General features: G+C 26.3%; 4 protein-coding genes across 7 annotated transcripts in view; 3 read left to right on the top strand and 1 right to left on the bottom strand.

Annotated features, from left to right (window-relative positions):
- The window catches only part of LOC122506435 (lachesin-like), a 333080-nt gene that overhangs the window by 284617 nt on the left and 34485 nt on the right, over positions 1–13978 (bottom strand). Inside the window, exon 1 of one of the 2 annotated variants that reach the window (XM_043618604.1) lies at positions 9725–10051. The exons of the other annotated variant lie outside the window; for it this stretch is intronic. The gene's annotated coding sequence lies outside the window, so the exon portion shown is untranslated. Of the gene's footprint in view, positions 1–9724; positions 10052–13978 lie in introns of those variants that run through there. 2 annotated transcript variants of the gene reach the window in all.
- Positions 583–6565, top strand: LOC122506526. Its single transcript, XM_043618760.1, has 12 exons — positions 583–684; positions 818–925; positions 1049–1275; positions 1470–1750; positions 2027–2229; positions 2343–2551; positions 3924–4071; positions 4205–4312; positions 4435–4661; positions 4743–5023; positions 5181–5383; positions 5642–6565. Exons 1-12 carry the CDS (start codon positions 583–585, stop codon positions 5858–5860), a joined length of 2316 nt encoding a protein of 771 aa, XP_043474695.1. The 3' UTR covers positions 5861–6565.
- LOC122506527 (venom acid phosphatase Acph-1-like) lies at positions 8064–9190 on the top strand. The gene is made up of 3 exons (XM_043618761.1): positions 8064–8307; positions 8510–8712; positions 8972–9190. The coding sequence occupies exons 1-3, from the start codon at positions 8064–8066 to the stop codon at positions 9188–9190; spliced, it is 666 nt and encodes a 221-aa protein (XP_043474696.1).
- LOC122506432 (venom acid phosphatase Acph-1-like) lies at positions 10166–13929 on the top strand. Of its 3 annotated transcripts, none has more exons than XM_043618599.1 (7): positions 10166–10324; positions 11154–11266; positions 11794–11901; positions 12025–12251; positions 12391–12671; positions 12859–13061; positions 13308–13929. In XM_043618599.1, exons 2-7 carry the CDS (start codon positions 11174–11176, stop codon positions 13524–13526), a joined length of 1131 nt encoding a protein of 376 aa, XP_043474534.1. In that variant the 5' UTR covers positions 10166–10324; positions 11154–11173; the 3' UTR covers positions 13527–13929. The 3 variants fall into 3 exon arrangements, with proteins under 3 accessions (XP_043474534.1, XP_043474532.1, XP_043474533.1); XM_043618597.1 differs by having other exon boundaries at positions 10171–10324; positions 11151–11266; XM_043618598.1 differs by lacking the exon at positions 10166–10324 and adding an exon at positions 10968–11000 and having other exon boundaries at positions 11151–11266.

Raw genomic sequence — 13978 nt, forward strand, 5'->3', positions numbered from 1 at the left:
TAAAGCCCACGGTTTTTGCATCTCTTTATTTACTATTTATCTATCTACTTTATTGAGAAACTAAACTTGCATCATTGCGTAAGCAACATTAACAAATTTATTGGTACAATTGGAAAATATATGAATTAATATTATAATCATAATAGATTCTTCCACAAGAAATATTTTTTTGTTTATCAATTCGAATATTCTATATATGACGTCACTATCTTTTTCATTTTATTTGATAATATTTACATTCTTTATATTAACATAAATAATCAACTTTTATTTGATATGCTAAATAAGTTAATAGATAATTTAATGAAATCGCATGCGCGAAACATCTATTTCTTTACTATATTAATAGGTCTACTATATTCCCTCTTTCATCAAGTTTCAACTTATCAGCTATCGTACATTTGATTTTATTTCGCAATATTTTATTAAAAATTAATCATTAATCAACAGGTAATAATAATTAATAAAAATTACTAATGAAAATAATTAACAAAATCAAATTATTGCAATTGGTTTTCAATTTTAGGTGATAATAGAAATCGCATAGCAATAATGTATCGTTTGATTAGCACTTTTTATATGATGGGGAGTTTAATAATAGAATCACCTCTTGAGACCAAAGATAATCTAAAACAAATGCAACCACCTCTTAAAATCGAAAATACTCTAAAGCAAGTCAGTGTGGTAAGTGTTCCTCAAAATTTATCTGAATTTTATTTTATTTATTGTAATTTTAATTATAATTTTAATTATAATTTTAATTATAATTTGAAAACTACGATGTAATAACCATCTTTTTTAAAATTAATTCCTACAGGTGTTTCGTCATGGCGATCGTACTCCAATTTTACCACGTGAGACCTATCCAAATGATCCTTATAAAAATCATACATTCAGTGATGTACCCTTTTCTATATTAACTGAGGTGAGAAAACGATAAATAAAATAACATAATTTACCAACAACAACAAAATTACTTTACTTTATAAATTAATTTTTAAATCCATCAACAGAATTAAAAAGAAATAATTATTTCTAAACCTTCCAGAGTGGAAAACAAAGAGCTTACAGATTGGGAAAATATCTCAAAACCACGTACAGTAAATTTTTAAACAATAGATTTACACCATACACAGTTGAAGCTCAAAGTACAAATGTTAATCGAACAAAAGAAACTCTTAATTTTGTACTAAAGGCTTTAAATTCTGATATTACGTTTCCAGATATAATTACTAAGCCTGTAGACAACGATTCTCTCCTAATACCTTGTGATCAGTACGTATAATACTTTTTTGCTTCAATTAAAACATTCAATTCAATTTTTCTAAAAATGAAAATTTTAATTAAATTTTATTGAATATTCAATTTAGTTTTATTGAATTTTCAATTTAATTTTTGCAAAAATTAAATTTTTTCTGACATGGTCAAATTAATGGCACATTATATTTTATATGCGTCAATATTTGCAGATATTTTCTAGATTACTTGAAAATAAGTGCAGAATTTAATATGAGGTTCGATCAGAAAGTACAAAACTTTACGAGTGTTTTATCAAACTTTATTGGAAAAAATATTACTTCTGTCGGTCAATTTCATTCATTGTATTCAACATTAGAAGTTGAAAAATACCTTAATCTTACATTACCATCATGGACTAAGGACTTCTTTCCCGATGGTACCTTAGTAATGGGATGCGGATTGTCGTATACATTCTTTAACTACGATGACAATATGAAGAAACTTAACGGAGGTAAAAAAAAACCTAAAAAATTACATCCCACTAAAAAATTAATATTACTATTAATTAAAATGTTATTAATAATAATATTATACTATGTTAATAATAATAAAATGTTATTAACTATATTTTTCTTGTTTTGAATTTCGCGCCAATATAGTTTCATGAAATTGTCACCTAGGCGGCATGAAAATTCTCTCACAAACGAAATAAATCGAATAGAGAACATGAAGTAAGCTGCTACTATATAAAATTATTTCTAATTTGGCGTTGTTTTCAATTTTCCAGGAATGCTGATTAGAAAATTTATAAATGACATGCTAGCTGTAAAAAATGAAGAGATGGGAAATAAATTATTCCTCTACAGCGCACACGATGTTACTGTTGTGGCCGTTCTGAAAGCTCTTGGAGTTTACTTTACTCATGTACCAAAATTTTCAAGTGCAGCTATTCTAGAATTGCATCAAATTAAGGAAGATTATTTTATCAAGGTATTCACAGATCTTCTTTTACGTAATTAACATACTTTTTTGTATTCAAAAATTTGAAACACATATTTAAAAAGTATTTTTTTTCCATAACTAAATGAAAATATTTTTTGCAGCTTGTCTACTATTTAGGTGTACCAGAAAAAACAATGGATTTAACAATTCCAAATTGTAAAACTATGTGTCCTTTAGAGGATTTCATTCGTTTAGTGGAAAAAGTTCTACCGCAAGAATTGACCTACTCTTGTCCTCCATTCGAGTTGAAAGAAGAAGATTTAATTTATGAACAAGAACTTTCGAATTACATGAAACTATTGAAATTATCGTTTTCATAAAAAAAGCATCATAACTCGATTTTGAATTACACGCCATTTTAACGTAAATTTCCGCCAGATGGCAAGTAAAGTCTCTCGCAAGCGAGAAACGTCTGGATCGAGTATAAATAGCAGCGACTAGTCAAGAATGAGTTCGATTATCGTTCCTTTTTTCATTCTCTAACAATTTTTATAATTTTCGATTCTACTAGACAAGAAAACTAAATCGAAATTTAGTGTTCAAATAAACAAAGTAAATCCATATCTACATCAAATGAACATAAGTTAAATTATATCATAATTTATTTTATAAAATTATATGCTGTAAATATTAATAAATATTTTATAATGTAAATTTCACCACAGCTCCATCATGTACAGAATAATTATTTGAATTAAAAATAATAAATTAATAATTTATAAACAAATTTGTATTTTTTTAAATACGAGAAAAAATCGGGAAAAATTTCTTGTTCAAGAACCGAATATGGAAATTATATAATTAATAATTAAGTTTTCGTTTCCATTCTGCAGGAGAAAAATAATATCACTTTGTAAAATAAGAGCGGATGAGACATTATTCAGAAAAGAAAACTTGTAATTAAATTATGCAATTATATTTTAATTACATTTTAAATGTTTAATTAGTTGCATATAGAAAGTTCAACGTCTGTGGTACGAGACATTGACCAGTGACAATGCTATGCTTACAAGGATGCAAATCACTGAAAAAAGCGTACCGCGATAGCTGGTCATATGCATTAATTCTTATGAGCGATAATTCCCAATTAGTCCTCGTTTTCCAAGTCTTGGATGCATATTGGGCACAGCATTCCTCAAAGCATACTTCCGAGTTATCACTTGTCCTTTTTAAAAAATTATCATCTGTTTTCTCTTTAAACCGTCAGACTTTATAGTACGCAATGCTTTCGATAAAAAAATACAAGAAAATTTATCACTCTTCACCTAATTGACGAACCGAATTTGCGTCATTGCTTAAACATCAATTATTGGCACAGTTGGTAAATATATATATATATTGATTTTATAATCATATTAGTTTTATAAGAAATATTTTTTTTCTACGAATTACAATATTCTAAAATATGACGTCAATATTCTTTTCATCTTATTTAAAAATTTACAACGTTCATATAAGATTAACAGTCGATTATTAACATAAATAATCAACTTTATTTGATATTCTAATACAAAGAAGTAATAGATAATATAATTAAAACGCATGCGCAAAATATCTATTTCTTTGCTATATTAATGAGTTAACTATTTCCGCTTTCATCAAGTCTCAACTATCGCCCATTGCATTTAAATTTTTAAAAAATTTATTAAAAATTAATCATTAATTAACGGGTAATAATAATTATTATTATTACAATTGCTTTCAATATCAGGTGATACAAACAATCGCATAGCAATAATGCATCCTTTGGTTACCACTTTTTACATAGTAGGGAAATTAATAGTGCAATCACCTCCTGAGACCGAAGATACTCTAAAATTTGCCAGTGTGGTAAGTGTTCTTTAACATTTATCTTAATTTAATTTTATTTATTATAAATTAAATTATAATATTAATTATAATTTTAATTACAATTTAAAAACTACGATGTAATAATCGTCTTCTTTTAAATTAATCCTTACAGGTATTTCGTCATGGCGATCGTACACCAATTTTGCCACTTGAAACCTATCCAAATGATCCTTATATAAATCATACATTCAGTGATGTACCCTTTGCAATATTAACTGAGGTGAGTAAACGACAAATAAAATAACATAATTTCCAACAACAACAAAATTACTTTACTTTAAAAATAAAATTTTAAATCCATCAACAGAATTAAAAAGAAATAATATTTTCTAAACCTTCCAGAGTGGAAAACAAAGAGCTTACAGATTGGGAAAATATCTCAAAACCACCTACAGTAAATTTTTAAACAATAGATTTACACCATACACAGTTGAAGCTCGAAGTACAAATGTTAATCGAACAAAAGAAAGTCTTAATTTTGTACTAAAGGCTTTAAATTCCAATGTTACATTTCCAGATATAATTGCTAAGCCTGTAGACAACGATCCTCTCTTAATACCTTGTGAAGAGTAAGTACAATAAAATAATAATAATAAATTAATTAATAAATAGTAGACTTTATTAGATTATTTACATGTAAATACTTGCAGATATCTTTTAGAATTTTTGAAAGTGCAAGATAGAGTTAAAGGGAAGTACAGTGCGTATTTTCAAAAACATATGAAGAGTTTAACAGAGTATACTGGCAAAAATATTACTAGAGCCCTTGATTTACATGCTTTATATACAACATTCGAAACTGAAAAATATCATAATCTTACATTACCATCATGGACAAAGGTCTTTATTACCGAAGGAGTCTTGGTAAAGGGATGTGCATTGTCGTATACATTTTTCAACTACGATGACAATATGAAGAAACTTAACGGAGGTAACAAACTTAAAAAAAATTACATCCCACTCAAACAAAATCTATTTAATTTTACGAAACATATTCAACAGTATTTCTACACGAATTTTGATAAAAATCAAGTATAATTTTACCCAATTAGTTTTTATAGAAATTAAATAAATATATTTTTTTCCAGGAATGCTAATTAGAAAATTTATAAATGACATAATAGCTGTAAAAAATGGAGAATTGGCAAAAAAATTATTCCTCTACAGCGCACACGATATTACTGTTGTAGCCGTTCTAAAAGCTCTTGGAGTTTACTTTCCTCATGTACCAAAATTTTCAAGTGCAACTATTCTAGAATTGCATCAAATTAAAGGAGAATATTTTATCAAGGTATTTCTATTCACGGTTCTTCTATTACGTAATTTTTAGTGTAATATTTATCGCCTGGATATTTGAGACATATCATTAAATCTATTTCAAAAACAAACATATCTTATTCTCACGTATTCACAAAAATAAAGAACAAACAAAGATTTTTCAAAACAACATTTACATTGAAAATAAAATACAGACACTTTTTTGTATTCGAAAACAAATATTTAAAAAGTATTTTTTACCCCTTAATTAAATGAAAATATTTTTTTGTAGATTGTCTACTATTTAGGTGTACCAGAAGAGACAATGGATTTAACAATTCCCAAATGTAAAACTATGTGTCCTTTAGAAGATTTTATTCGCTTAGTGGAAAACGTTCTACCGAAGGAATTAACTCACTTTTGTTCTCCATTAGAATTGAAAGAAGAAGATATGATTTATAAACCGATACTTTCAAAATTCAAGAAAATGTTTGCATTAACCCTTACATAAGAGACTGCTGCATTCTTATATCTGTAAAATTTCTCAGCAAATACCAAATTGAACAATAAACCAAAATGAATCATAACTCGAATTTGAATTTCACGCCATTTTAACGTAAATTTCCGCCAGATGGCAAATAAACTCTCTCGCAAACGAGAAACTTCTGGATTGAGTATAAATATTACCGACTAGTCGAGAACGAATTAGATTAAATAAATTCGTAAATCAAGTTTAAAAAGAAACTCCGTATCTACCGACAACCAACATTTGTCTACATAAGTTTAATTATATTTTTATTTATTCTATAAAATGATATACTGTAAATATTAATAAATATTTTATTGAATTACTATCTACTTGAACTACTATTATCATGTACAGAATAATTATTTCAATTCAGAATTTATAATAAAGTTTGTATTTTTAAAGTAATTTTTCTTTAAATGTTTAATTGAATTGCATGGAGAAAGTTCAACGCCTGTGGCGCTCGTCACATAAGGATCATTTGGTAGGAGAAACCGACCCGTGTCAATGCTGTGCTTACAAGAATGCAAATCACTTAAAAAAGCGTATCGCGATAGCTGGTCGTATGCATTAATTCTTATGAGCAGTAATTCTAAATTAGCCCTCGTTTTCCAAGAAACACAAAAATAAATGTAAAAATATTTACTGTGATGAGAAGGAGGCAAAATATTACTTTGGCAACTATACGATATAAATTTTAATTCCCATATTCTTGGGCAAAAATGACAAAAAGTTATCAGTTGTCTTTTGTTAATCAAAATTTATTCTTCAGTGCAAATTTCAGTGATTTCTATGCTTTGGTATACAACATTGGAAACTGAAAAATACCTTAATCTAACGTTACCATCATGGACAAGAATTAATACAAGATAGTTGTCAGACGTCTTTTTTTTATAACAAAGATATCACTTTTCGTTTCACAGAAAAAAGTTAATTAAAAAAAATTATACAAGAAAGTTATCACTTGTCCAATAATTTATTTTCGAATTGTTTAAATAAGGGCCAAGCTGTTACGTGTGTTTATCTTTAGTTTATTAACGAACTGAATTTGCGTCATTGCTTAAACATCATTAAATTTCAAACTTATTAGTACAGTTGGTTACTATGTGAATTAATTTTATAACCATATTAGATTTTTACATAATAAATTTTTTTTCTATGAATTCCAATTTTCTAAATCCTAATTTTATTATCTTTTATTATAATTTAAATTATAATTTTAAAACTACTAATGCAATAACAGTTTTTTACATTAATTCCTACAGGTGTTTCGTCATGGCGATCGTACACCAATTTTGCCACTTGAGACCTATCCAAATGATCCTTATATAAATCATACTTTTAGTGATGTACCCTTTTCTGTATTAACTGAGGTGAGAAAACGATAAATAAAATAACATAATTTAGCAACAGCAACAAATAATATAATATTTTCTAAACCTTCCAGAGTGGAAAACAAAGAGCTTACAGACTAGGAAAATATCTCAAAACGACCTACAGTAAATTTTTAAACAATAGATTTACACCATACACAATTGTAAGTCGAAGTACAAATGCTAATCGAACAAAAGAAACTCTTAATTTTGTATTAAAGGCTTTAAATTCCAATGCTACGTTTCCAGATATAATTGTTAAGCCTATATTCAACGATCCTCTCCTATTACCTTGTGATGAGTAAATATAATACTTTTTTGCTTCAACTTAAACGTTCAATTCAATTTTTGTAAAATTCAATCTTCAAATTTAATATTTGAATTTTTAAAATTGAATTTTTTCGGACATAAAAAAGTCAGACTTCGTACTCGATAATTATTTGTAAAAAGTAGCAGAAAGTATAGCTTTAAGACTAAAAATTCTTACAAATAAAACTTTATGAAAAATTTTACAAAATAATTAAATCGTGTGGAAGAGTTTTATTGCAATTTTTTAATTGGTTTTAAGAATTTATTTAAAATGTTTGAGAGCAATTTTGTAATTAGCAAATTAGAAGTAGTAAAAATTCTTAAAAATAGAAAAAACTGACTTTTAGTGTCAGAAATCTAAAGAAAAGTATCCAAATAGTATCAAATTGTAAAACAAGTATTAAATAGTCTATAATTATAGTTTTTAGTAGTTGAGTACGAAGCCTGAAAATATTATAGCATATTATTTATATGACAGTATTTACAGATTTATTTTAGATTACTTGATGCTGCAGGATACAATTAGTGTTCCCGATTTGGTTTCAACAAAACTTTTGAAAGATTTAACAAAACATACTGGCAAAAAAATTACAAGTTTCAGTGATTTCTATGCTTTGTATACAACATTGGAAACTGAAAAATACCTTAATCTAACATTACCATCATGGACAAGAAACTTATATCCCGATGGTGATTTGGGAAAGGGCGCTGCATTGGCATATGAATTCCTTATCTACGAGAAAAACGGAGGTAAAATAACCTAAAAAATCCAATTTCACTTAAAAATTTTAAATAGAATTTGTACACGGATTCTGGTATAATTATAATTAATATCAACAAGAAACAAAATAGTATAAATTCCAACCTAATATTTACTTGAATTAATGTATAGAAATTCTACAGAAATTTCATTTTCTTCTAATTTTAAAAATTTCTTTTCAATTTTTTTTAGGAATGCTGATTAGAAAATTTGTAAATGACATACTAGCTGTAAAAAGTGGAGAGTTGGAAAAAAAATTATTCCTCTACAGCGGACACGATATTACTGTTGTGGCCGTTTTAAAAACTCTTGGAGTTTACTTTACTCATGTACCAAAATTTACAAGTGCAGTTATTCTAGAATTGCATCAAATAAAAGGAGATTATTTTATCAAGGTATTCAAGGATTTCCTATTACATGTATAATTTTGCGTGTAATATTTATCGCCTTGATATTCAAGACATTAAATGTGTTTCAAAAACAAACATATCCTATTATCACATATTCTCAAAAATGAAAAACAGAAAAAGATTGTTCAAAACAACATTTACGTTCAAAATAAAATTGAAACACTTTTTTTGTATTCGAAAATTTGAAACAAATATTTAAAAAGTATTTTTTTCCATAACTAAATGAAAATATTATTTTTTGCAGCTTGTCTACTATTTAGGTGTACCAGAAAAGACAATGGATTTAACAATTCCAAATTGTAAAACTATGTGTCCTTTAGAAGATTTCATTCGTTTAGTGGAAAGCGTTCTACCTAAAGAATTGGCCTACTCTTGTTCTCCATTAGAATTGAAAGGAAAAAATACGATTTATAAAGAGAAACTTTCGAAATTCAAGCAATTATTTGCATTATCGCTTACATAAGAGACTTCTGAATTTTTATATCTGTAAAATTTCTCAGAAAATACCAAATTCAACAGAGAACCAAAAAGAATCATAATTCGAATTTGAATTTTGCGCCATTTCACTGTAAATTTCCACCAGATGGCAAATAAATTCTCTCTATAATATAATAGACGGATATAAATTTAATTCACGGAAAGTCTAGAAAAGAAATTAACTTACAAGACAAGTGATAACTTTTCTTTACAAAAATAAGTTTATTTTTAATTTAATTTTAGTTTTCACTTCTACTTTTAATTAGTTTTTAGTTCTACTTTTAGTTAATGTTTTTTTCAATTTATTATAGTTTTTCTAATTTTTTTACGTTTTTATTTTTAATTTTTATTTTTGATTTTTCATCTTTTTTCAGTTTATGCTCCACCTTGCTTTCGTTTAAGAAAAAAAATCTCCATTTTTTTTGTTTTCCTATTTATTTTTTCAAAAAGTATAAATATTTACAAAAACAACCCTATATTTTCCCTCCTAAATACACAATAGACAGTATACAAAACAAACTTTGGGAAAAGACTGCAGGAAACACTTCTCCCTCATACTGGACCAAACAGCATTCCACACCCAATACAAAGGACCCCTAGCCTCTGAGTTTTCCCCTCAAAAAGAACCAAAAAGTGCAGACTAATGTCAACTGTCAAACGTGCAGCACACACTTTTTTCTCCACTCTAAAATATTAAGTATATTACAACAATTCGTCATTTTATCATAAAATCACTATTTTTCTTAAACCACTATAATTTTATCAAAACTCTTCTTATTTAATTTATCACCAAATATTTTCAAAAATTATTTTTTTTGTACGAATTGCAATTTTTACACAATTTTCAACACTTATTTGTTATTTCCTTTTTCAGCGAATAAATTTAAAATTACGCCTCAATTTATATCGTTTTTTGCATCTTTCAGTTGCAGAAAATTTATCACTTTTCTTTTATTCTCTCGTGTTTAATTTTGATGTAAATATAATCCCAGAGTACTCTAATGTATTTGTCAAAGTATAATAGTTATCAGTTGTCCACGGTCATGAGATGAAGACGGTTGTCTTTCGCAGCACTATAGAAATGTCAATCAATTTTAATCTTTAAATCAACACCATTATCGTGAGTGTAACAATATAATAATTTTCTTCTGGATAGAATACAATTATTTCAAATTTAAAAAAAAATTGTTTAACTCAGTCTGAAGGTTAAGAACGTTTTTTTAAAAAAGTGTTCTAAAAAAAGTTTCTGTAAAGATTCTTCAACAAATCCAAAAAATGTTCTGTCAAAGTTTCTTAAAAACGAGTTTTTTAGACAAAGTTTTCGAAAAAAAAATTTTCAAACAAAATAATTATTTATTTTTAAATTATTTAAATAAGGGCCAAGGCCCTTTTTTTACTTATTTTAACTTTATTGAGGAAATGAATTTCTTAAACATACTTAATTTATTGGTACAGTTGGTAATTATATGAATTAATTTTATAATCATATTTGATTCTTAGGTAAGAAATATAGTTTGTTTATTACTTCTAATATTCTAAAATATGATATCGTCATTTTTTTCATTTTATTTGAAAATTTACATCATTCATATTAGATTAACATATGTAATCAACTTTTATTTGATATGCTAAAGAAGTCATAGATACTTTAATTATAACGCATGCGCAAAATATCTATTTCCTTGCTATATTTATGACTTTACTATTTCCTCTTTCATCAAGTTTCAACTTATCAACTATTGCACATTTGATTTTATTTGGAAATATTTTATTGAAAATTAATCTTTAATTAACAGGTAATAATAATTATTGTTAAAAATAATTAATAAAAATTTCTAAGCAATTTTTTATTTTAAAAGACTCCAAATTCCATTTATTTTACTATTAACTTTTTTATTATTAATATTAATTATCAAATAATTATTGCAATTGATTTTCAATTTCAGAAGATAAAAACAATCGAATAATAATGTATCGTTTGGTAAGCACTTTTTATATGGTAGGAAGTTTATTAGTACAATCACCTCTTGACACCGAAGATACTCTAAAACATGTCAGTGTGGTAAGTGTTTTTCAAAAATTTATCCCAATTTAATTTATTTATTTAGTTTACTTAATTTTATTTATTTATTTATACTATATGTCAAATTTTGTTCTTATTTAAATTAAAAATTTGTAACGCTCTTCAAAGAAAGGTACCTAAGAAGCAAATCACTTTGAGGTTATGTTTACGTTACATTTATACCTTAATTTAAATGCATCTTTGCTTAATTTAAAACTAAAATCAGTTTTTACTACTTAATTTATTAATTTTTTATTACTTATTGATTAATGAAAGCTTAAAAAATTACTTATTTATATTAAGAGTTAATTAACTTTATATTTTCGCTCCAAAAATTATAAACATAACCCGAAATTTTTTTCCTCTCTGGTACCTTTCTTTAGAGCCTCTCAAATTTGTGTCACTACATGAAAAATTTGTTAAATGCCCTTAAATGAAAAATTAATTTTCTACTATTTAATGAAACCGTTTAATAATTTAAAACCTACGAATGCGATAACAGTTTTTTTTCAAATTAATCCTTACAGGTGTTTCGTCATGGCGATCGTACTCCAATTTTGCCACTTGAGACCTATCCAAATGATCCTTATAAAAATCATACATTCAGTGATGTACCCTTTTCTATATTAACTGAGGTGAGAAAACGATAAATAAAATAACATAATTTACCAACAACAACAAAATTACTTTACTTTAAAAATAAATTTTTAAATCCATCAACAGAATTAAAAAGAAATAATTGTTTCTAAACCTTCCAGAGTGGAAAACAAAGAGCTTACAAATTGGGAGAATATCTCAAAACCACCTACAGTAAATTTTTGAAGAATAAATTTACACCATACACAATTGAAAGTCGGAGTACAAATGTTAATCGAACAAAAGAAACTCTTAATTTTGTACTAAAGGCTTTAAATTCTGATATTACGTTTCCAAATATAATTGCTAAGCCTGCAGACAACGATTCTCTTCTAATACCTTGTGAACAGTACGTATCATTTTTTTTCAATTGCATTTTACTAAGAATTGATTTGAAATTGTATTAAAACTAATTGAAATTAAATTACTTAAATAATTGAATTCCTGTAAAAATTTATAGCATATTATTTATATGACAATATTTGCAGATATCTTGTAGATTACTTGAAAGTGGTGAGTAGTTATAATGTGAAGTCCGATTTGCAATTACAAAGACTTATGACTGTTTTAACAAAATTCACTGGCAAAAATATTACTAAAATCAGTGATTTACATGCTTTATATACAACATTCGAAACTGAAAAATACCTTAATCTCACATTACCATCATGGACTGAGACCTTATATCCCGAAGGTCCTTTCGTAAAGAACGTAGCAAGGGCATATCACTTGTTTAACTACAATGACAATATGAAGAAACAAAACGGAGGTAAGAAAATCAAATCTTACTCAAAATAAAAAATTCTATTCAATTTCATTAAACATTTCAATGGAATTTCTACACGAATTCTGATTAAAATAAAATAGCATTCTACACAATTCGTTTTTATAGAAATTAAATAATTATACATATATTTTTAATATATTTCTAATCAGTCTTGTTTTCAATTTTCCAGGAATGCTGATTAAAAAATTTATAAATGACATATTAGCTGTAAAAAATGGAGAAATGGGAAATAAATTATTCCTCTACAGCGCACACGATATTACTGTTGCTGCCGTTTTAAAAGCTCTTGGAGTTTACTTTCCTCATGTACCAAAATATTCAAGTGCAACTATTCTAGAATTGCATCAAATTAAAGAAGATTATTTTATAAAGGTATTTCTATTAAGTAATCTTGTGTGTAATATTTATCGCCTTGATATTCGAGACATTGAATCTGTTTCAAAAACAAACATATCCTATTCTCACGTATTCACAAAAATAAAGAACAAACAAAGATTTTTCAAAACAACATTTACGTTCAAAATAAAATTGAAACACTTTTTTTGTATTCGAAAATTTGAAACAAATATTTAAAAAGTATTTTTTACCCCTTAATTAAATGAAAATATTTTTTTGTAGATTGTCTACTATTTAGGTGTACCAGAAGAGACAATGGATTTAACAATTCCAAACTGTAAAACTATGTGTCCTTTAGAAGATTTCATTCGTTTAGTAAAAAACATTCTACCTACAGAATTAACTCACTTTTGTTCTCCGTTAGAATTGAAAAAAGAAGATATGATTTATAAACCGATACTTTTGAAATTCAAGCAATTGTTTGCATTAACGCTTACATAAGAGACTGCTGCATTCTTATATCTGTAAAATTTCTCAGCAAATACTAAATTGAACAAAGAACCAAAAAGAATCATAACTCGAATTTGAATTTCGCGCAATTTTAACGTAACTTTCCACCAGATGTCAAGTAAACTCTCTCGCAAGCGATAAACGTCTGGATTGAGTATAAATATTACCGACTAGTCGAGAATGAGTTCAATTTCCGTTCTTTTTTTCATTCGCTAACAATTTTTGTAATTTACAACTCTACTTGACAAGAAAACTAAATCGAAATTCAGTGTTTAAATAAGCACAAAGAAAATCCGTATCTTTATCTCAGATTCATGTACATACGTTTTATTATATCATTATTTATTTTATAAAATGATATGCTGTAAATATTAATAAATATTTTGTAAAGTAAGTCATGTACAGAATTATCTAAATTAAAAATAATAAATTAATAATTTATA

The sequence above is a fragment of the Leptopilina heterotoma genome, unplaced genomic scaffold (assembly GCF_015476425.1).
Source record: "Leptopilina heterotoma isolate Lh14 unplaced genomic scaffold, ASM1547642v1 Lhet_42, whole genome shotgun sequence".
Lineage (NCBI taxonomy): Eukaryota > Metazoa > Arthropoda > Insecta > Hymenoptera > Figitidae > Leptopilina > Leptopilina heterotoma.